This window comes from Panulirus ornatus, chromosome 28 (assembly GCF_036320965.1).
Source record: "Panulirus ornatus isolate Po-2019 chromosome 28, ASM3632096v1, whole genome shotgun sequence".
NCBI classification, from domain to species: domain Eukaryota; kingdom Metazoa; phylum Arthropoda; class Malacostraca; order Decapoda; family Palinuridae; genus Panulirus; species Panulirus ornatus.
Window position 1 is genome coordinate 11,506,223 of NC_092251.1, and position 25,278 is coordinate 11,531,500.

Consider the following 25,278-nt stretch of genomic DNA (forward strand, 5'->3'; position numbering starts at 1 on the left):
CTTCAGTGTGAGGGTGACAGTGGCTGTGTCTTCAGTGTGAGGGTGACAGTGGCTGTGTCTTCAGTGTGAGGGTGACAGTGGCTGTGTCTTCAGTGTGAGGGGTGACAGTGGCTGTGTCTTCAGTGTGAGGGTGACAGTGGCTGTGTCTTCAGTGTGAAGGTGACAGTGGCTGTGTCTTCAGTGTGAGGGTGACAGTGGCTGTGTCTTCAGTGTGAGGGTGACAGTGGCTGTGTCTTCAGTGTGAGGGTGACAGTGGCTGTGTCTTCAGTGTGAGGGGTGACAGTGGCTGTGTCTTCAGTGTGAGGAGTATTAGTGAGAAGAATACAAACGAGAGATTAAAACGAGAGATTAAAACGAGAGATTAAAATGAGAGATTAAAACGAGAGATTAAAACGAGAGATTAAAACGAAAGATTAAAACGAGAGATTAAAACGAGAGATTAAAACGAGAGAGAGATTTAGAAAAGAAATAAAAACAAGACTGATTAACATTTTATGGTGAAGGTCTAGTCAGTGGATGAGTTCCAGCACTTGTCTCTGGAACTCGCTGGGAACTTCCCGTCATACGAGACTTAAGCTTGAGCCTGAAACAAAGTTGAATTGTTGAAATAGATTCAAGACAGAAGCAATCAATTAAGCTTAGCTGAAGACCATAAAAAGAAATTAATAAAGAAAATGGTGGAGTCTGCTTGAGGGGACACATGATGAAGTTCACAGTATCACTCTCGCCTCCTCAGTGAGCAGTGACGAGTGCACCTCTCTCTCTCCCCAGCTCCTTGGAGGACAGTGAACCAGTGATCCTCGATCCCCGAGGGAGCAGTGAATAGTACAACTCTATCCCCTGCTGAGGGGACAGTGAACAGTGTAACTCTAAATCGAGCCCCTGAGGGGGGGCAGTGAACAGTGTAACTCTATCCCCAGCTACTGAGGGACAGTGAACAGTGTATTCACAGCTCCTACAGGGACAGTGAAAGGTGTGCCTCTTTTCCTAGCTTTTGAAGAGAGAGTGAACATTGAAATTCCAACCCTAAGCTCCCAAGAGAGGGGCACTGAACAGTGTATTTTTCTCCCCATCTCCCGATGGGGCGGTGAACAATGTTCCAGAGACCAGTTGATAATGTAAATCTCTGGCATTCTTTGAAGTGACGGTGAACAGTGTAACTCTACCCTCAGCCCCTAAGGCTGCAGTGAAAAGTATGACTATCCTCGAAACCTAAGGGGAGCTGTGAACAGTGAACAGTGTAACTCTATCGCCAGTTCCTCTGGAAACAGTGAACATTGTAACTCTGTCCCCAGTTTCTGAGGGAACAGTGAAAACGATGTATCTTTATCCCTAGTTCCTGAGTGGCGGTGAACAGTGCAGCTCTATCCCTTGCTCTTGAAAGGGCAGTGAACAGTGTAACTCTATCCCTAGCTCTTGAAAGGGCAGTGAACATTGTAACTCTATCCCTAGCTCTTGAAAGGGCAGTGAACAGTGTAACTCTATCCCCTAGCTCTTGAGTGGCAGTGAAACGTCTGACTAACCCCAGCTTCTGAGGGAGGAAGGGGGCAGTGATGTTAAATCCTCTATCCTTATTTTTTAAAGGATATCAAACGATATCATACTCCGCTGGGACAATGTGATCTAAACCGCTATCGTCACTTCTCGAGAAGGCAGTAAAACGATAAAACTACCATTTCTAGTCCCATTAGGTTTAAGTTTTATCTCCAACTTCTGAGGGACACTGAAAGATAACACTGTTATCAGCACCTCCTGTGAAGGGTGGCCACAGACGGGTAGAAGCCGTGGAAGGAGCAGTGGTATAAGACTGTTATCATCAACTTTTGAGATAACACCTCGGCCTCTAGTGGAGTAGCGGACAATAAGGCGGGTGTATTTTCAGCACCTGAGGAGGTGAATGGTCGAGATGGTACTCCCAGAGCCTGAGGGAGACGTGAACGATAAACCTATCAATCCTGACGACTCCTGAAGAAGCAGTGGACTTCGGGAAAGCTTAATTGTTTAACTCCCGCGGGAGAAGTGAAGGGTGAAATTGTTATCACCATCTCCTGAAGGGGAGAGTGGAAAGACAGTGATTCCATTCTTAAATAATTAAGTTATAAGTCTAAACTCATTTGGGGACAGTGAACTGGGTTAATGGTATCCCGGCAACAGTGAACGGGGCAGCTGGTATCCCAGTGAACGACAGAGTTGTAATATCCATTTCTTAACGGACCAGTAAGAACTGAAATTGTGATCCACGCTTCCTCAAAGAGGCGACGAGCGTTAAAACTCTAATCCTCAGCTCATGTGGGGCAGTGAACAGTGAAATTGGTATCTGTATGGCATGTGAGCTCCTGAGGTGTAGTCTCATCTGGTAGTGAACCAGACTTGATGTGGTAGTGGCGTCTTGTATATCCCCCGTTGAGACTGGAAGGTGCCACTCCAGCTCTTGACTGATTAAGAGCCAGCTGGAACTTCGTCCTCTGCTCCTGTCGCGTCTGGAACCGAGCTGCTCGACGGGGCAGAGAACGCAGGAAGATGGATGTCCCACTTTGCTCCACGCTGCTCACGCTCATGATCCTCACGTCACAAGGTATGTCACCCAGGGTGTATACGAAAGGGGGAGGTTGCGAGGGCAGGGGGACGAAGAACACTCTCTCTTCTCTAAGGTGTTATCTCTTGGCACCAGCGAGAACAACTATGAATATGTGTGTCTCAGATGAGAGAGAGCCATATTTCTCTTTCCTTATCTCGCATTTCATTTTAAGTAGACCTGAATTTTTGCTCTTGAAGAAGCCGTCTTCGTCCTTCTCCATCGCTCTCACAGTGGAAGAACTACATTAAAGTCCTCCTGTACCTCGTATCGCCATGGACAGTAGACTTATCATTCCCTATACTTAAGCACAGGTGATTTTATTCATTGATTACTAGGTACCTGTGAGTACTTATCCTTAACACATTCCTTTATCATGCTGAAAATATATCAGCCACTAGACCATGGCTTCTACAGCCTTCCGCTACTGCTTTAGGTAAGGTTATTGTATGAAACACATCATCCCCTACCTGTGTGGATGAGCTTGAAAACACGAGTACCATGTTCACATGTAGTTAATCATATTTCCCAGTACAGTTCTTTTCAAAACCTATTGTTCTTTTTCGTGTCTTTCATTTGCGAGAATGCTCACCGTCCGTGTCTCAAATGGATCATGTTCACAGCTTGTTTTTAAGCTAACTTTCACTTATTTATTCCGGGATATTTCAGATAAAGCTTTTGATTCTCCTGTTCATGTAATTCAATTGGTCACAAGGGAGCACGGGTACAAAGGAGCATACATTAGGGGAATTATACTGTACACATGCAATTCCTAAGCTAATCAGAGGGACTGTGGAATCAAATGGCCGTAGTCTCTACCTAGATAGGGCAAGGCAGAGTCATCGAGGCGGACTGAACCAGCCAGAAATAAACTGGAAAATAATGGAAAAATGAGGATAATTTCAAAGTTGCAACGCCACCAAGTTCTCTCGTTCGTGAAGTGGTATAGCTCAGTACTTGATCTATTTTGCCATTGTCAACACCTCGCATCTGGACATTGACCTTCTCAGCGACATCAGACGTGACGATAAACATTTTCCTTTATATATCTAACAGAAATTAAGTACCAGCCATTACATGAAAAACTTAACTTGGTCAATTGAAGTTTTATCTTAAATCATGCATCGGAGACTTAATAACCCGGAAGAACTCATTGAATCAATAGGAGAGATAAAAGATAAGAAAAACCTATAAAAGCAATAAGAAAAGAGTGGCATAAATCATTCGACAACTGAACCTTTATAGGTAACAGGTGTGGGTTCAGATTCCTCTACCAGCGATTCGAATGAGACCTGAACTGTAAATAAAAGGTGTTCGGATACAAGCAGGTTCAAAATCCCTCATCATTTTTACGGGAGCATCATACTGAAGCCAGTAAAGATAGTTAATGGCTTCTGTTATTCTGTTATGAAAGGCAGCGGCAGAGTCGAGTGTTAGGTGTGGTTCTGAATGAAGTGGAAAAGAAAAAAAAAAGAGAAAAAAAAAGAGGCAGAGCGACTCATGGCGAAAATCTAGCGCTTCAGGTTTAATGCCGGGCGGAGAGAGAGAGAGAGAGAGAGAGAGAGAGAGAGAGAGAGAGAGAGAGAGAGAGAGAGAGAGAGAGAGAGAGAGAGAGAGAGAGTACTTACGAAGAGATTCTGTTATCATCATAATAGGGTCTAACACAAAGGGCTCAGTGCACTTCTTTCTTGATGACTCGAACTGTCCTTCTTAGCTGTCACCAGCATTACATAGTCATCTACTCTTGCTTCATCTGGGACTGATTGCAACTACATGTCAAATATTCTTTTACAATATTTTCTGCTAGGTGTTCCATGCTCCTAATCCTAAACTTAACAACACGTCCTTTTTTTTACACCAACACACACACACACACACACTCATCTGACACTAGACCAACATGCCCAACCCACATCAAAACATCTGGACCAAAGGCAAAACATACCATCACACTTACACACAAGATCAAACAGCAGCTCAGTATCTCAGCTATGTGCACCACCTCAGGCCAACACACGTGAACCTACTCACCTAACCCTCAAGTAACACACAGTAAGACATAACAATACACTTTACCTTACCCCGCTTCGCCTGACCTCAGACCAACGCAATACACTATGGCACACTTGAACGGAAAGGGCCATGGTAGATGCGTGGATTGTATTTTTCTATTTCTTCTCAACTTAGTCTTCATCGGTGAACATTGTTGTGGCCAAAGTTGCTCTACAGGATTTTAGGAGAAGAGTTGAGAATGGTTCTTCTATAATAGTTTCATTTAATCCAAGTCTAGCCTTTGATTCTCATTTTTCAGCTCTGAAAACTCATTTTGGCGTTAATATGTGACCTCCTTGATTCCATTATTTCATGAAAGCTGCGCCTCATTTTATACCTCGTAATTACAATTTCATATTTTGATATTTTTAGGAGCGAAATAACTGCAAACAGCTGGACGCCAGGGCACTGCACGTGGATAAATACAGATTTGAAATTATATATCAGAATGATGTTTAATCAACACTGCAGAAGAGAGTTTGTATTTCACATGAAATCATTCAACCAAACTGATATGCATCACACGAAATATGACGCATTTTTTGTTTTTTTTCTTTATGCAAATGACACACATTGACTATATCTTACTTTCATGGAATACATTTCTCGGAACTCCTACGAAAAGAATAGACTTTGAATAAAAAGGAAAACGTCGAGAGGAGAGGAGGCATACTTACCCACGTATCTCCTGCGTGTTGTTAGGGGGCGAATGAACGAGGTGGGAGAGAGGGCCTGGAAATCCTACTGTCATAATGCTTTCCAAAAGTAGGTGCAGAGGAAGGAGCTAAGAGGGAATTCTCTTCTTCAAAGGCTCAGTCGTCTGTTTCTGAGGTTTCTCAACGAAGGCAGTAAACAGCATGCAGGTATGAGAAAGAGAGAGAGAAAGAGAAATGTTGATGAAATATACCGTTTTTTTCGTTTCTTTTTTATGCTGTGGACAAGAGTGCACATTAAGTCCACATTAAGGCCTGGTCTTAGTTGAAATATAAAGAGAATTATGAAATGGAAAAAAGGAAAGATAAGGGAAAATATTGACGATTCTTTTTAAGAAAGTGGATACACGAGTCTATCATTATTTCTCACAAGTGGAAATTACGTAATTTTCCCGAGATTTTTCACAACCACAGAAATTTCTTCTGATGTTTTAGCATGGCTAGGAGCGAAGCGCGATTTCATTTCCCGACTGATGGAAGAAGCCGGACGCTGTGTTAGAATACCGCTATCGTATCACTGCTTTCAAGAGCTTCTGACTTACGTTGTGTGGTGGGTTCTGTGACACTACTAGCCAGCTCATACGCCCAGTTGAGTGCAGCTGATGATCTCCCGTTTTGTTTACCCTTTTTACGAATGTTGATTGATTTCTCTGATCAGAGAGATGCACACCTTGATCTACTGTGATGTTCTTACGTGGAATCAGAATGCAATGATCGGAGTGAATCCTCTGTGAAGAATCATTAGTAGATGCTCAGTTTTAAGGTTTAGAATTATAGTGAAACCAGTAGATTCGGTCCTTATGGACACCTCATTTTCTCGCATCTGTGGAGGTTGGTGGAATGGCACTTCGCACTGGTATAACCAATCATTCCTGCCATTTCCTCCTTCTCTCATACCTTTCCTATTATCGGAACGACCCTCACACTCAACACTAACATATTTCCCCGAAAATGCAACATCCCAGCAGCCAGCAATCTCTATCTTGCCAAGGAAATGGACGACCTATTGGTATCTGAGTATGGAAGTTAGTCGCTGCGTGTCTGGGAAAACTTCCTCGGCATATCTACAAACAGAAGACAGGACTGTGATTTTAGATTATACATTTCATGAAAATCATTCCATAATCAGAGTCTGATACATTGATCTTTAACAAATGCCTGTCTGCAGAAGACGTAAGAAGCATCCTTGGCTCCAATCAACGTTGAACAGAAGTTGTGACATATCAACGCGGAGGACAAAAACATGTGTACTACAAAAACATGTGTACTAAAGTTACAGGCTATGCAACGGCCCCACTCGCCTCAACAGACATATAAGTTAATCGTGGGCCTCCTGTAGTAGGCTTTCATCACCATAAAACAGCATCTAACGTCACATAATGGCCTCCAACACCATGTAACAACCCCTAGTAAAACAAGACAGCCTTCATCACCGCTTGATTGCTGCCAGCGTCACTTTGCAGCTTCTGCCATCATACGGCAGCCTCCAACACAGTGAGCTGGCCGTCATCGCTGCATGGGGAGGCCCCAGAACTATGTGATATCCCAGGCCTTGCGTTAATTCTCATCATCAGCTTATAACTTCAAGACAGAAGAGGTCATTCTTCCAGGACGACGAATCAGCTATCCCTGAGGCATGTTTTAGCTTTCATCACCAAGCTATAGCCTTCCATCACCAAGCTATAGCTTTTAGAATCAAGGACCATCTTCCTGGATTACGAATAAGTTATCCCAAGGTATGTTTTAGCTTCCATCACCAAGCTATAACTTCTAGACCGAAGCACCATCTTCTCTGACAACGAATCAGTTATCCCAAGGCATGTTTTAGCTTTCAGTCACCAAGCTATAGCTTTTAGAATCAAGATCATCTAACTGGATTACTGATCAGATATCACAGGGCATGTTTTAGCTTTCATTTCCGAGCTATAGCTTTTGGACCAAAGATCATCATCCAGGACTACATATCAGTTATTCTTAGGCATGTCTTAGCTTTCATCTCCGAGCTATAGCTTTTGGGACCAAAGCTCATCATCGAAGACGGCATACCAGTTCCCCCAGGCTATGTTTTAGCTTTCGTCACCAAGCTATACCGTCTAGACTGAGGGATCATTTTCACGAAGGACGAGGCACTTTCTATCACCATGTCTTGCCTCCCAACTTCACGTTCCAGTTTCCAGTACAATAACATCGTTTATAGAACTACGTATAGCCTTCCAGCATCGAGTGTTACACTCCAGTAACAAGCAACAGGGCCTAGCATGTAGCATCACATGTTACCTTGGTAAATACATTTCACAAAGTCATCCGTCCGTTTTCATCCATTCTAGCTTCCAGTTCCACTGGTGACCTATTACAACACGGGTTACAATCCAGCGAAGGATGTTCTATTTCCAGTCCTATGTGTTATTTCCCAACCTCAGATCCAAGTGTACCCGGCGCTATGTTATGAGAGGCTGGATTGGTGACTAGTGATGACTGATTGTCATATGATCTCGGGTGGCTCCCTGCACTAGTTCATCTACATTACTTCGTGGACCACATCAGACAAATATCCTCTAGGCATCTGTTGCTCTGCACGAAATATAACAAAGTGGGTAAGAGCCTGGGAACCTGTACCTTGAGGGACGAATAACCAACGAGGAATTTCATGAACGAAACGCTGCTTTAGTCACGTAAGAACTCAGTAGCAGTTGGGTGGAAACTTGGTAACAACGAGACCTGATATTTGACATCGACTCTGTGACGTTTGACTGGTTATTGATTAATGGTAATGCAAAGACCCTGCAGCAAATGAAAGGCATATGTAACGTGAGGCTCCAGGAAGTAACGAATCAAACTTACTGGTAATTCAGGCGTCCAGCAACGAAGAAAAGAACTGAGGAAGAAAATGGTACATTCTGGGACCAGTAATTGCTGAAGTACCAATCAAAGACTGCAACTTGTGGGCCGGCGTGAGAACCTAACCAGTAGGGCACAGTAAACTGGAGTCCAGCGGTGCCTCCAACCTAGTACTCCATCTGGATTTAATCAAGCCGGAGGCACTCACCCACGAAGATTAATATTCTCCTCCGCTGGCTCTCCTCCTGTTGCTCACCCAACACTACGAAAGGGCATGGATGTACACACGCCTGCATGTAGCTACATACACACGTTAGCTCAGACATAGGAGGACATTCACACATGAGGACACACACACACACACACACACACACACACACACACACACACACACACACACACACACACACACACACACACACACACACACACACACACACACACGCTCACCGCGGGCCTCTGCGCTGTAGTGGTTTAGTGTTACTGGCTATGAGTCACGACGTGAGTTAGAATCCTGGACGCAGAAGTCGTCCCACACTTAATCCCAGATGTTCATCCTCCCCTGGGGCGTGGGCGATGAATGGGTACATGGATTAGGCTGGAGTGTGTGTGTGTGTGTGTATGTGTGTGTGTGTGTGTGTGTGTGTGTGTGTACACACATAAGAGTGAAGACATGGTCCATATATTCAAGGGTAAGCGACGGGGCAATACAAGTCTAAAACACTCTCCCCGTAACACGCAAATAATAATTACTTACACACACACACACACACACACACACACACACACACACACACACACACACACACACACACACACACACACACACACACACACACACACACACCTGCAAAGAATGCTCATGGGGCCCTCCTTCAATGCATAATACAACAAGTGGTATTTAATTGATACTCACCCAAACACAAACAAAATCATATGTGCAGAGACACATTCATGCACAAAACTATACACTGATGCTCGGATAACGAGTTTCTGTTGTTACCTTAGAGTTACATTGGTCATATTAGTCATATCATTCACATTTGGCCTGATGGCTTGCTGAGACGCACCTACCTGACACCCCGTATGATTCTCCCAATTGTGAACCAAGACTAACATAACTCTACAGTTACTCAAACCCACCACAGTAAACCTCCTCTCACTTCTGTATGTCTAGATTGTCTCTCAGATTTAGTTACCTTGTATGCTGTCATGTATTCCAGGGTTAGAGATGTGTTTTCTTTTCACTTAAAACTGTTGATTCTACTACGTATATCACCCGAAAGTTAAATAGAATTCGTGAGGTCATTTCTGATGGATTTATTGTGACTACGTTCCAGTAATTCTTGCAAGAAAATGTCTGGTCATCTCACTCTAGCTTCTTCCTACTCCTTCTGGAGGCTGTTGCATGTTATAACGCCTCCAGCCATAAAATAGCACAATTTGACGGACTAATCTTTTGATGGCAGTTCCTCCTTCGTAGCCACTACCTTGTATCTATCGGTTACCAAGGTCTTCCCATCATTCGTACTTTAATCTCTCTCTCTCTCTCTCTCTCTCTCTCTCTCTCTCTCTCTTGATGTTGATGGCCTTTCATTGCATACTTTCATAGAATTCTTCTCGTTCCCCTGTGGCCTGTGGATGACCCTAAGTACCTCAGATCCACACCCCACGAAAAGGAGTGGATCAGGATAAAAATCCACGAGACTTCATGATCCATAAACTGACTCATCTTCTTGTCTATCTCCTCCAAAGGATCAGTGTGGATCAGCGCTTTTATTTCCCCTCCCCTAACGCCTCCCTCGCTTCTTTCGCCTTCCCCACTCCAAACCCCAGTGTATACATCACGAGGTGACTCCAACAATTCCTTGACACAAGTGGCCACCTCTTCCTCCCTCGGGGCGCTTTCGGGCCATTAACTCTACCGTTCTTTCTGCTCTAGTGAGAGCAGCTGGTTTTTCCCCCACCTTAATGACGTAATCAGGGGTTTCCCCTGTGAGGTGGCTTCGTGGGTGGAGGGTCAGCTAGAAGGCTTGCAGAGCGGGTGTTCGTGGGGTATCATGACCACTTGGATTACGGTGACTCAGAGTTGTTCATTACCTCTGGAATACGAGTAATGATAATCCAGTAATTGCCATAATTTAATGCAATTAGCAGTACGAGGGCAATGCTGTAAGTGCAATTATGGAGCGTTGTTATTGTGTGTGATGATTTACAGCTGACAGTAATCTGACTTAGTCATTTGAGTACGGTTGCTACTACCTGGGTATGAAACAAGACTGCTGCAGTTGCAAGTCGCGCAATCTCTTAAACAAAATGTGTTATTGTGGATAGATATTATATTCTAATCCTATTATAGGAATCGCTAAATCCTAAGTCTATGGCTACCCAATTCTGGATGTGAGTTTTGAATATCATAGGTACACTGACCTAACCTTGTGTTTGTTGGAACACTTGACCTTATACCCACAATCACCACATCATCCAATCACTATTATTAGATCTCTTACATAAAAACTGCCATAGAGCTTGGTCAGCTCCCCCCATAATGCATTCCAATCCCTTTTCACTCCTTCCACTACCTGAGCAGATACAATCACCCACTTCTCGTCGTCTCTTTTCATTCTAAAGAAGAACATTCTTGCAATCACTTTTCATCACCCTTTAACACCGTCTCAAAGTTAACTGCTGCTTTTCAGTCCCAGTTAGTAAAGTAACATTAGGAAGAAATGCAATGACTTCATTTGCATCATGAGACTTCTAGCTGCGTCCTCCCAACACAGTCTACCATCCACAACCAAGCCATGTTAAACGATCCTGTAGTTTAACATTAATTCATATGCTTTGTTTGAGCCGTGTGAACGCACGTTCCTCCTTCATGTACCACTTCGCCCCCAACTCACTCCATCCAACGCAAACCTTTCAGGCGCCTTCCTGAACAAGGGAGTTAAACTTAACGTGTTTGTCAAAGAGGAGGCTGACGACTCATACCTATCCTACGACACCAGCAGGTATTAATCTCGTCCAGGTGATGAGAGATCATTGGTCTTCACTGTCTGTTTTCCCCCCTCCGTATACCACAACGCCAGTATTGATGGCGACCACATCACTCATATAAAACCCTCCACCCCCCAGACACACTCTCTGTCCCCCATGACGGATCGGCAATTTATGGAAGGGGAAGGACGCTGGAATTTATGGTGATGGAAGGCAAACTTGTGGTCCCTCGAGTTGCTGCTTGCCTTATGATGCATCACCCACACCTGGCGCGCTGCACCGTTGAGGCAGAGAGAGAGAGAGAGAGAGAGAGAGAGAGAGAGAGAGAGAGAGAGAGAGAGAGAGAGAGAGAGAGAGAGAGAGAGAGAGAGAGAGAGAGATGCAAGTGATAGGTCGTGGTTTGTTCTAGGGGAGGATGGAGGGAATTGCAAATCATATGATGGTCTTCCTATCGCGCAAAAATGAAGGAAGGTTCGTTTTCCCCTTTAGTCAGACGGCGGAGCCTGACCCACTCACACTACACGGATGGATGAACCTTGATAATCCTGGCTTCATAAGGGGCTTTATCAATTTAGCCTCTGACAGTCAATACACCTTTACCATTTTTCCCACATTGTGTATAGCTCGTCAGTGATCAACTCTCTCTCTCTCTCTCTCTCTCTCTCTCTCTCTCTCTCTCTCTCTCTCTCTCTCTCTCTCTCTCTCTCTCCTCTGCACAGTGTGAATATTGTGATATCATTCACAATGCAATACATGAATCTTCCTGACATCTAGAGTTAACTCTGTAGTTATCAATATCATATTTTGGAGTGGCATACAAACCCTCCCTGAAAACAAGATGAGAAATCCTGTGATCAGTTCTTTGATTAAATAACAAATGTAATAAGACACATACATAACGTTGTAGGACATATATCTTTTCTTTCTTTCTTTCAAACTATTCGCCATTTCCCGCGTTAGCAAGGTAGCGTTAAGAACAGAGGACTGGGCCTTAAAGGGAATATCCTCACCTGGCTCCCTTCTCTGTTCCTTCTTTTGGAAAAAAAAAAAAAGAGAGGGGGAGGATTTCCAGCCCCCCGCTCCCTTCCCTTTTAGTCGCCTTCTACGACACGCAGGGAATACGTGGGAAGTATAGAGAAGTGAACAAAAAGAGTTACGAGACTCTAAAGGATATTACAAATAAATTGGTGGAATATGATGGAATAAAAGTGTGATGTCATTCCATTAATAAAAGAAAACATAACCCTGTTTTACGACCACGTCACCAAGAAGGATTCAGCAATGAACGATACTTTCAGTTCAGAATTTATTATAGTGATCATCTCATTATTTGCCTGAACCTCACACGTAGAAAGGACAAAGAATAAACTGCCATTGTGTTAAAAGGAAAAGAAAAAACCCCACAAACCTGAGATGATACATTATAACCATTCGTTAAATCCGGATCAGTCAGCAGTCAGAATAATGACCCGTCACTTTGGGTTCTGAAGAATGGAAAACGTCAGATGATCTTATTCATGAAATCAGGAGTTAAGGAAAGAGTGACAGATGACTCTGGCAAATCTTGTGTTCAAGAAAAGATAAGAAATATTCCCGAAATTTTAGCCCCATTGGTCTTGTTTCAGTACTCGACAGAACGATAAAATATGATTTTATTGATAAACCAACAGATATCGTAATGATAAGGCCACTAGTGACAGATGGCCAATACTGCTTTGATACAACGAGCAGATACGTATCACAGGAGCTAAAAGACCGACCAAACTCACCCAGTAAGGTGTTCCTATTCTCATAGAAAGAATCGACATTACCAAACACAAGTTTGAGAAGGAACCTAAGTTTCTATAGAGTTGTCTTCACTTCAGAACGTCCTTTTCTTTTGGTTATTTCTTGTCGCACTTGAAGACTATTGACTTTTTACAACCTGTGAAACCCTTTATAGGAGTTTCTGAATCTCTTTCTTTTTTCAGATTTCTTTGTGTGATTCTAAATCAGTTTCTTGTTGCTAGGATAACCATGGGACGTCCCAGGACTGAAAATGTTATGATTTGGTCTTTGATGGTCTCTCGCCCACAATGTCCCACCCTATTGCCGATCTCCTTTAACCTTCCATTCCCCGTCCACTCCACCGCCTCTACACTTCCCTCGTCTCTATTCACACCGCCTTCGCCTTGGTCCTCCTCTCCCTCTGTAATTCCCCCACTGCACTGGCTCCGGTTACGCATATCTCGTGTGTCCCAGCTCCGTGAGTTCCCACTGACGGACATTGTACGAGCGGGTAAATAGTTTCAGGGAATGAGTAATCACCCACACAGGCACTGGTGTGTGTGTGTGTGTGTGTGTGTGTGTGTGTGTGTGTGTGTGTTTAGGATAAAACCTCTAAACTGTCAAGCAAGAGAGAGAGAGAGAGAGAGAGAGAGAGAGAGAGAGAGAGAGAGAGAGAGAGAGAGAGAGAGAGAGAGAGAGATTCTGATTGACCATGAAGTAAACCTTGATGATTATGTGCTGAAAGTTGGTGTGTATGTACACTTCAGTTGGAAACCCCGAAGAACTACAAGATCTTGTGCCGATGAACGCCCGTTATTGATGAGACAAAAGAAAAACACACAGAGGCACTCTGTCTCGCAAGTCACTTTCATCTTACTCTTCAGCTTTCTCTTGACTGTGGTGAGTTACTAACAAGAAGAGTGTTGCCCAGTAGATCTTAGAGGAGGAGGAGGAGGAGGAGGGAATCCTACATAACGGAGGAGGAGGAGGAGAATTAGGAGTAGGAGGGAATCCTACATAACGGAGGAGGAGGAGGAGGAGGAGGGAATCCTACATAACGGAGGAGGAGGAGGAGGAGGAGGGAATCCTACATAACGGAGGAGGAGGAGGAGGAGAAGGAGGGAATCCTACATAACGGAGGAGGAGGAGGAGGAGAAGGAGGGAATCCTACATAACGGAGGAGGAGGAGGAGGAGGAAGAGGAGGGAATCCTACATAACGGAGGAGGAGGAGGAGGGAATCCTACATAACGGAGGAGGAGGAGGAGGAGGAGGAGGGAATCCTACATAACGGAGGAGGAGGAGGAGGAGAAGGAGGGAATCCTACATAACGGAGGAGGAGGAGGAGGAGGAGGAGGAGGAGGAGGGAATCCTACATAACGGAGGAGGAGGAGGAGGAGAAGGAGGGAATCCTACATAACGGAGGAGGAGGAGGAGGAGGAGGAGGAGGAGGAGGAGGGATACCTACATAACGGAAGAGGAGGAGGAGGAGGGAATCTTAGGAGTCGCGTGCCGCAAATAGTCAATTTCTCTGGGCATCATTCTTGGAGAGGAGCGTCTCTCCTTCTTTCGGCTCCATTCACTCTTTTTTTTCCCCCTCATCTATCCTTTCTCTCATATTCTTCTTCATGTATTGGCTTGTGGGAGGTGCAAGGTGGTAGTTGTAGAGAGGATGGTTGGTAGTGAGGTAATGAGTGGGAGGTGTAAGACTGTGGCTGTAGTGAGGGAATAGTGGTGGTAAGGTGTGAATGGTGTTGGGTTTTCGGTACTTGCGGAATGCAGATGATGTGGGAGCCTTACCTGGTGTTAGCGTGTTGGTAGCCTCCAGTACGCGGGTGGGAGAAAGTCAGGAGGTGCTGTGTGGGGCTAGGCTGTGTAACTGGTGGAAGTCTTGGGTGGTTCTGAAACTTGTGGTGATTGGTTGTTCGTAGATGGAGGCTACGGGTAGTTAGGGTTAGTGAAGTAGACCGATGATGCCGCTGTTCCAAATTTGGCACAGAAGAATCTGGAGGAAAATGTACTCGTTTTGTTTTTCTACGAAAAAAAAAGGGGAGGAAAGACTTGAGTTACGTATAGTCAAGTTGTTGGGGTTGAGATGGAGGAGATGCAAATCTGTGGCCTGAATGCCAGCAACCCACATGTACAGAAGGTGGGGCAAAGAGGTGCAAAAAGCGAAACAAAAGAACAACTTCCTTCGCTTGATGGGAGGAACTGAGGGTGGAGTACGTGACAAACGCCGCAGTGCTAGCTCACGGCGTCGCCATCACGATCCTCCTCCCGTATATCCAGGAGGTCTTACTTCCCTGGACGGTGAATGACCACCATCAACTACTAGGGGCCATTTACTGCTACTGCTACTGCCGTGAGTTGTGGTTAGACTTGGCTGGAACGGAGTTTCTGGTGGTAATTTGGTTGTGGGTTATTGTGCGTTGAGGGAGGTAGTCCTGGTGGCGTCTGGAGGGGTCAGTGGAAGTGATCTCTTGTGAGGGTTGTAGTACTGGTGGTTGTGTGAGTGGAGATGGTATCAGTTGTGGTCATGTGTGGAAGTGGTAATGGTGGTTGTCGTGTTTAGAAGTGGCGGTGATGGTGATTACGGGTGGATGTAGTAGTGGTTGGCGGTCGTTTGTGGAGGTGGTAGTGTTTGTGGTCGTGTGGGATGGTGATAGTGGTGGTGGATGTCTGTGTGTTGCTGATGGTAGTGTGTGTGATGGTGGTTGAGTGGTATGGGTGAGGGTTTTATCTTTGGTTCAGTTCCTTGTATCATGCATACATCGGTTCACTTTTCTTGTCACTTCACGCGAGACAGAGAAATGCATATCTTAGGAGCTTTGAAGCTTATCCAGATGGTAAAGAAAAGATTAGAAAAAATTTAGATCTTTTTCCCCCCTCATCTTTACCGGTGTCATCTGGCTAACCCTTTATTGAATGAGGTCGGGAGGTGGAAAAACGCATTTCTAAAGCCTTATTTTCCATTACTTTTTCTCAAGATCTCTCTGTTTCTCTTCATCCTTATATCTCCCTCATCATCATTTCCCTCTTTCCGAGGCTATTATCATTGTCTTTAACTGTATCATTATTTCTCCGTCCTTTCTCCATCTCGGTGTGAACGCGGAATATACACTCATATATAAAAACTAATACGAGTTGGTAGGGACTAAAACCCTGTGTGTCCCTTGGGAGACATCTCGTAAATTGAGAGAACAGTACAGAGCAGCGTAGAAATCCTCTGGTAATATATTTCGTTCAGTCGTTTTACAGTCAGTCTTCGTGCCAGCTTTTCTTCGTGTTGTACATAACTGTCTATTTCTTTTTTTATACTCGATTTTAGACTCATTGTGGACTCACTAACTCCATCAAGATGGATTCTTAAAGACACATTCTGGAGCCAATTCTCTTTAGCTTATGGAACTGGAAACACACGTGGAGCCAACCTATGATGGCTGTATTCAGAAAAATAATAAAAGGAAATTGTTTATATGAATAACTGTAGATTTTGATGGAGAAGAAGTAGAGGTACTGTTGGATAAGAACTGTAGATATTGTTGTAGAAGAACTGTAGATAATGTTGGATAAGAACTGTAGATATTGTTGCAGAAGAACTGTAGATATTGTCGCAGAAGAACTGAAGATATTGTTGGAGAAACACTGTAGATATTGTTGGAGAAACACTGTAGATATTGTTGCAGAAGGATTGTAGATTTTGTTGGGAACTTTAGATATGGTGCAATATACTGAGAAATCAACTCTAAATTTCTGGCTGCTAGTGCAAAACCAGTGACGGTCAGGGAGGGCTGAAGCCTATAGCACAATAGATTATAGATTTTCTATCCAGACGAAAGTTCTGACATAGAAGCAGTTATGTGAGAAGACTAAATGACCTGATTCTTTTTTTTTCTCTCTTTGACGAATCCAAATTCGATAAAGAAACACATTATAAGATGCCGCAGCTGGCAATGGTGGAGGTCAAAAACATCTGGAAATTTAGGGGTTTTCTTTCGTTGTAAAGACAGGCGTTAAGACGCACATGCAGTGGTATTAACTCTAGGATTTATATGGCAATAACCTCGGTAGATTGGAAGCATTAATATCACGACCTGAGTAAGACCACTTTTAACACCTTCCTCGGCTCGTTGCTCATGGGGTGGCAGGCCAACGATAAATGGGGGGACGGAGGGGTTAACGAGGATGCTTAACGAAAGTGATTAAAGAGAGTTATCAAGGAGGTTGAAACATAGAGTTTCCCTTCTGAGGAAAATGATTATTGATGGCTATAAACGATGATGGTTAATGCTGGATGAGTACAATGATCATAAAAAAAATAAAACGAGAGGTTGAATTGGCAGGCATCTTGGGCTGATCAAATGTAGTTATCAACGAAACGATCTTCAACACTGAATTTCTTGTAGTATTCTACACCTCCAACACTATCAGCTTCAATACTAAATATTCTTGTAGTATGTTTACAACTCATATCACATTAAGCTTCAACACCGAATACTCTTGTAGTATTCTACAGCTCACATCACATTCAGCTTCAGCACTGAATATTCTTGCAATTAAAAGATGACATACAACTCATATTACACTAAGCTTCAACACCGAATACTCTTGTGGTATTCTACAGCACACATCACATTCAGCTTCAGCACTGAATATTCTTGCAATTAAAAGATGACATACAACTCATATTACACTAAGCTTCAACACCGAATACTCTTGTGGTATTCTACAGCTCACATCACTTTCAGCTTCAGCACTGAATATTCTTGCAATTAAAAGATGACATACAACTCATATTACACTAAACTTCAACACCGAATACTCTTGTAGTATTCTACAGCTCACATCACACTCAGCTTCAGCACTGAATATTCTTGCAAATAAAGGATGTTACGGTTGTTATGAGATTAGTATTTGAGGAAAATCGTCCAGGAGCAACTATCATGTTAATGAACTGTTAAGGACCTGGAAAGATTATATTGCTTGGTGGCCGTCATTTGTTTACCTGAAGAATTAAACAATCCTGTAAATGGTAACGTAACCATATGGTTATACACACAGGTCTAGCAGCACGGGAGTTAGACTGGATAGGGAAGTGGACACACAGGTCTAGCAGCACGGTAGCAGCAAGGGAGTTAGACTGGATAGGGAAGCGGTGATGCTAGAGAGAGAGAGAGAGAGAGAGAGAGAGAGAGAGAGAGAGAGAGAGAGAGAGAGAGAGAGAGAGAGAGAGAGAGAGAGAGAGAGAGAGGACGCATTATCAGATTGTGTTGATCGACAGAAGTGCAGAGAAGAGGCTGTTTGGATGTGTGAATGTGCTGAGAGGAGCAGCAGGTGGAATGTCTGAGCATTTCTCGGCAGAGGCAATTGTGATAGAAATGGCTTGTAGGAGAAGGAAGTGGAGGAAGAGGGTGACTTTAGAAAGGAGGCCTTTCGTTCAGAGATATTGAAATAGATTGAGTGAAATTAACCAGGAGGGAGAGAGGGGAGCGGAAGATATGTAGGGAAGCAGTGCTTAGATATGATGGCGAAATATCTGGCATGAGGAAGGTCTGATGTGGACTTATGTGGGTGTCGATGATCAGAGAGGAACTGGAATTTCACGGATTGTTGCTGGTGGTGGTGTTCGAGTTTAAACCTCCCTCAGTAGGTGCAGGCCCTATGCTCTAGGGCTGCCCTCTGGTGGTGAGGGACCTAAGCACTGGGCCTAAGGGGTTTGGGGCTTGTTATCGCACCTCTCTCTTATTACATACACGTTCAGTCAGTCTCACACCGTGTGTATCCCTCAGGCATTATTTCTAAACACAACCACACTTTTCTTTGTGTTCAAGACTCGAGATAGCATATCCTTACATCACCAATGGGACTACCACGTCTTCAAACATACCCATCTTTGTCCTCCCAAAGGCTCCTACGACTTCAGCCCTTTCTCTACACCCTGTGACTCATTTACCCACCACGGTTTCATCCAGTGCCACGTCCATATCCAAAAGAAGGAACAGAGAAGGGGGCCAGGTGAGGATATTCCCTCAAAGGCCTAGTCCTCTGTTCTTAACGCTACCTCGCTAACACGGAAAATGGCGAATAGTATAGAAAATAGAAATATATATATATATATATATATATATATATATATATATATATATATATATATATATATAAATATATATATATATATATATATATATATATATATATATATATTAGTCAAGTCTATATAGTAGAAATTAAAGCAGTAAATATCTACAAGATATTAAGTTAATTATACGCAATTTACATTGGCTGTTAATTATGCAATTACAATTAATATTCCCCTACACGCAGAGGACAACTACCCATGTCATAATTAGGCGCATCCATTTCCTTCTATCGTTTATAGTCAGTTTAAATCGTTCATTGTTCATGATAATCATATGCCTCTCATCAAATTCATAACCTTTTTTTTTCCGACATTAAATTAGCATTGACTGTCATCCAGTCGCTATTTAACATAAATCAATCCACAACTCGTCATGAATAATGTGATGTGTTCCCATCACCGTTTTATAGATACCCAATGAATGATGCGACCCCGCCATAATTCAGGACAGATCAGTCCCGTTTTATTGCAGAGTAATTACCACTCATCATAACTGGTCGTTAGCCATCATTCTAATGTTCAGTCACGATACACCTGCCAAAAAAAAGTGATATATATATATATATATATATATATATATATGTATATATATATATATATATATATATATATATATATATATATATATATATATATATATATATATATATATATATATATATATTATCCCTGGGGATAGGGGAGATAGAATACTTCCCACGTATTCCCTGCGTGTCGTAGAAGGCGACTAAAAGGGGAGGGAGCGGGGGGCTGGAAATCCTCCCCTCTCGTTTTTTTTTTTTTAATTTTCCAAAAGAAGGAACAGAGAATTGGGCCAGGTGAGGGTATTCCCTCAAGGCCCAGTCCTCTGTTCTTAACGCTACCTCGCTAATGCGGGAAATGGCGAATAGTTTGAAAGAAAGAAAAAAAAAAATATATATATATATATATATATATATATATATATATATATATATATATATATATATATATATACAAAAGAAAATACGTTCAAATATATCACTTAATCTTGATGATTCCTCCTTGTAAACTCCTTATGGATGCGCTATATTCATAATAATCTGACGTTAGCTACACTGAGATTCAAGGTATAGTACACACACACACACACACGCACACACACACACACACACACACACACACACACACAACAACAACAAAGTTGGTAGTGAGAGTTGATACAAGAAAGTTCCAAGGAAAGGCTGCAGGCTTTAGATATATCTTCCTTGGGGGAGAGAAGAGTGAGGGGTGACCTGATCACAATCACTGAGTTTTATAGAACAGATTGATGGCACGGACAGTGAACAGTTCTTCGAGATGTGGAGGGATAGGGCAACCAGAGTTTATGGCCTGTTCTCGTCTCCTTTCCATCCCACCTTCTCTCACTTCACTTTCCTTCTGCCACATCTGTCTCCTCTCGTCTCTCCCTCCTTCTCTCACTCCACCTTCCTTCTACCACGCCTCTTTCCTTTCTTCTCTCTCTCTCTCTCTCTTCTGCTTCCCCTCAACCCTTCCTTGCTACCTCCCTCCCTTTTTCCCCAGCCTGGCCGGGAGCTCCCAGCGCTTCCCGAGCAACAGACTCATACACCTGGGCAACCGGACGACTATTGGCCCTCACGACCCTCGTCTAGACCACACTTGCCCAGAAATGGTCTCTTTACAGCCCCGGGCGGCACGGAGGTCTGGGGCAACAATGGCCAGTCACCGGAGTAAGACGCGTCTAATGCTGTTGACTCTGGTGGATATCGTTGTGGCCGCCAGATGACCAACACAGTTTAAGATCTGCCGCTACTTCTGGCTCTTCATGTCTCCCGGATATTCAGGGACCAGCGGACAGCCACCAGTCTAGGTTGTGTTGTAAAGTTCTAAACGTATTGGTTCCCAGAATAAGACGTCAATGTCCGCTTCATGTATAGCGACGGAAGCTCGCGGCTCTGGAATGTAGTTTACAGGACTATACATACGAGTCTCAAGTTCATTATATGAAATAAGTTGAGCTTTGCTTCAACAAAATGTCACCGAGTGTTTAGTTTTCACTTGGCATTCTTGCCTGTTTAAAAATGCTTGATTGCTTTCCGTCGCGAAATGATTTTCATGTTAAATACAGATTGCTGAGCATTTTTTTGAAAAACGGAAGTTCATGAATTTTTGTATGAATGCAGGAGGGGTGGAGTGGAGGTAAGGTGGGTGGGGAGTAATTCCCAGCTCTGCTGCCTGACCCCACCACATACGGCCAGCCACTACCATGACTCTCCTCACACTTTCCCTCCCTCCTCACCTACCCTTGCCTCTCCATTTAGTTTACCTCATAACTTCTCCCCTCCCGCACTACCTGCCCATTTTCCTGCCATTTCTCCTTATCTTTTCCGTCCAGCTTTTGCCACACTTTACCCATTTCTTCTCCAGTGATTCTTCCTTTTCCATTGTCACACCTTTTTCTCAAAAAGCAGTACTTCCTGCACTCACTCCCTCCAGCCAATCTTCCCTACCTTCTCCCTTCACATTTGTATCATCTTCACCTCTCCCTTTCTCACTTTCCTCTCACTTTCCTCTCCCTCTCACCAATGTCAACCCTGTGCCAGCTCTCCACCTCACCTCTTCCCTCCCACCGATCGCCTCATCTCTCTCCCTCCTTTATCCAGACGTCGCTCGCGCCAACCTTCCGTGGGTGGTTAGAGGAGAAAAGTCAGGGGATTGTAGAGGGTGAGGAACAGTTAGAGTTGCAGAGGAGTTATGAAGGACACAGACTGAGGTGTGTGGAGTGCTTTACTGCATACGTTGTTTTGGCGTCTTATATCTTAACACCTGGAAGTGTTTGTGCAGTGATGCTGATCTATGGTTTAGAGAAGAAATTAGTTTAGTTAAGAATTGTTCATCTGTGTACTGACGGAGGAGTAGATCCTCTCTCTGAGGCGCCTTAGAAACTAAGTGTGTTCCATGTTCCTGCTGTTGTCGAGGTGTTGAGTACGCCTATAGACAATCCTTCCGTTGTCTTTTAGCAGTCATACATATTTCCCATTTCCCGTTTTAGCGAGGTTCCACCAAAAACAGAGAACCGAGCCTTTGAGGGAAAAATCCTCACTTAGCCCCCTTCTCTGTTTCTTTTTTTTTTTTGGAGAAGTAAAAACTGGAGGGGAGGATTTCCAGTCCCCGTTTCCACCCCTTTTAGTCGCCTTCTACGATACACAGGGAATACGTGGGAAGTATTCTTTATACCCCATCCCTATATACATACTTATATATTTCTATGGGCCCACGGGAATAATGAAACACGATAGTTCCCAAGTGCACTTTCGTGTAAAAATCACATCATATATATCTATGTATCTATTTATCTATCTATCTATCTATCTATCTATCTATCTATATATATATATATATATATATATATATATATATATATATATATATATATATATATATATATATTTAGTATCTATCTATTTATTTGTGTATAGCCCGTGATGAAAGTCATGAAGGTGAAATCGCACTTCAGCAGTTCATACAATTTCATTTAACATGAAACTCTTCTATACATATGTCAAGACATGTTTCGTGGAGACAATCCACCTCATCAAGTGCCAGTACTTACCAAAGATATTTAAATCCCAACATCACACTTGAGTCCCGCCGTCCAGCACCAATCAGTACAGACCAACCACTGTCCGCTTTGTCTGGCAGTAACCGTTGAAAGGGAGAGTGATTAAGGGGGGTCACGTGGCGGGGGTTGACCTGGGTAGCTGGGTGTGTCTTGAACAACTTTTTAAATGTTTTCGTGTTTTGTCAATTCTCTCATAATGATTTGGTTAATGCTAGGATGGGCTTTGAAATTGCCTGGGAACAAATTAAAGTTCTTAGTATTAGCAATTAAGACAGATTCAGTGACGTTTCGTGTGGCATAGTCAGCAGAAGGGTACAAAATAATGGGATTTTCAAGATCTATGGGGTGATCATTTTCATGACAGTGTTCAGCGATCGCATTTTGTGGTCATCCCTGCATACTGCATGACGGTGCCAATAACACCTCTCCTGTCTGGTATATATATATATATATATATATATATATATATATATATATATATATATATATATATATATATGTCGAGAACATTATCTCGGAAAGCAAAAATGGGTATGTTTGAAGGAATAGTGGTTCCAACAATGTTATATGGTTGCGAGGCGTGGGCTATGGATAGAGTTGTGTGCAGGAGGGTGGATGTGCTGGAAATGAGATGTTTGTGGACAATGTGTGGTGTGAGGTGGTTTGATCGAGTAAGTAATGTAAGGGTAAGAGAGATGTGTGGAAATAAAAAGAGCGTGGTTGAGAGAGCAGAAGAGGGTGCTTTGAAATGGTTTGGGCACATAGAGAGAATGAGTGAGGAAAGATTGACCAAGAGGATATATGTGTCGGAGGTGGAGGGAACGAGGAGAAGTGGGAGACCAAATTGGAGGTGGAAAGATAGAGTGAAAAAGATTTTGAGTGATCGGGGCCTGAACATGCAGGAGGGTGAAAGGCGGGCAAGGAATGGAGTGAATTGGATCGATGTGGTACACCGGGGTTGACGTGCTGTCAGTGGATTGAATCAGGGCATGTGAAGCGTCTCGGGTAAACCATGGAAAGTTGTGTGGGGCCTGGATGTGGAAAGGGAGCTGTGGTTTCGGGCATTATTGCATGACAGCTAGAGACTGAGTGTGAACGAATGGGGCCTTTGTTGTCTTTTCCTCGCGCTACCTCGCACACATGAGGGGGGAGGGGGATGGTATTCCATGTGTGGCGAGGTGGCGATGGGAATGAATAAAGGCAGACAGTGTGAATTGTGTGCATGGATATATATGTATGTGTCTGTGTGTGTATATATATGTGTACATTGAGATGTATAGGTATGTATATTTGCGTGTGTGGACGTGTATGTATATACAAGTGTATGGGGGTGGGTTGGGCCTTTTCTTTCGTCTGTTTCGTTGCGCTACCTCGCAAACGTGGGAGACAGCGACTTTTAGTCGCCTTCTACGACACGAAGGGAATACGTGGGAAGTATTCTTTCTCCCCTATCCCAGGGATAACATATATATATATATATATATATATATATATATATATATATATATATATATATATATATATATATATATATATATATATATATATATATATATATATATATATATATATATATATATATATATATATATATATGTAGCGTTAAGAACAGAGGATTGAGCCTAAGAAAAATAATTCTCACTTGGCCCCCTACCCTGCTCCATCTTTTGGAAAAGTAAAACCTGGAGGGGAGGATTTTCAGACCACCACTAATGTGTGTGTGTGTGTGTGTGTGTGTTGCTGCTTTCTGTAAGCATGTACCAACTGTTATTGTCTTATATCACTGACGTTGATCTTGGGTAATTTCGCTACTGTAGGGACGTTTTTCATTTGTGATGAATCATACAACCTCGATACTTACCCTTTGTTAGCTTCAGTACATGTGATTTGGTGGCGAGGCGAGTGGAGTACTAGGAAGGAGATCAATACAGAAAGGAAAACAGTGTTTACCAGACGTAATTCTACACCTCTCCAGCAGGTCCCAGGACCTGTATAATCTAGTCAGGGTTGCACAGTTCTTTCGTTTATACATTCTACTGTTGAGCCTCGTAATGTGTGCGTGTAACCCAGGACATTACAGTTCATGAGGTACATTATCCTGTAACCTATCTTTGGCACTGACGCCAAGTTTTAATCTCTCTGGTGCCAGGATGGTGAACGTGTTCACTTATGTCTTTATTTATTTAGTCTCTCACCGAGCTGTTGTGTCTGGTTACTTCTAACTGTACGAAGCGAGTGTGTTGGGGGGGAATGTGTTGTTTGAGACAGCTGCTTGAGTGGCATCGTCTGCGTAGAGTGTGTCCTTGATCATGTTGTCTACTGATGGGGTGAAGTCTGGTGGGTAAGCCATGAAATGCGTTGGTGACAGTGCGCTGCCTTGAAGGACTCCGTTGAGTGGGGAAAAGTTTGGTGGCGTCGCAGAATTAGTGGTAATTGTGGCAGTCGATGAAGCGGCACAGTAGTAGCCTCTCGGTAACTCCTAGCGCTTTTAAACTGTTTATATACACATGACCTCCCATCTTTGCATGACCACAGCTACACAGAAGTATCTTTTTTTCAACAACGACCCTGCAGTTGTTCATTGTCTTCTGAGCGTCA

General features: G+C 43.3%; 1 protein-coding gene across 1 annotated transcript in view; it reads left to right on the forward strand.

Moving 5' to 3' along the window:
* Positions 1-240: 240 nt before the first annotated feature.
* LOC139757835 (protein amalgam-like) overlaps positions 241-25,278 on the forward strand; it is a 65,590-nt gene continuing 40,552 nt past the window's right edge. Inside the window, exon 1 of the mRNA XM_071678726.1 lies at positions 241-2,575. Within this exon, the coding sequence (XP_071534827.1) occupies positions 2,521-2,575 (55 nt within the window). The 5' untranslated portion in view covers positions 241-2,520. The remainder of the gene's footprint in view (positions 2,576-25,278) is intronic.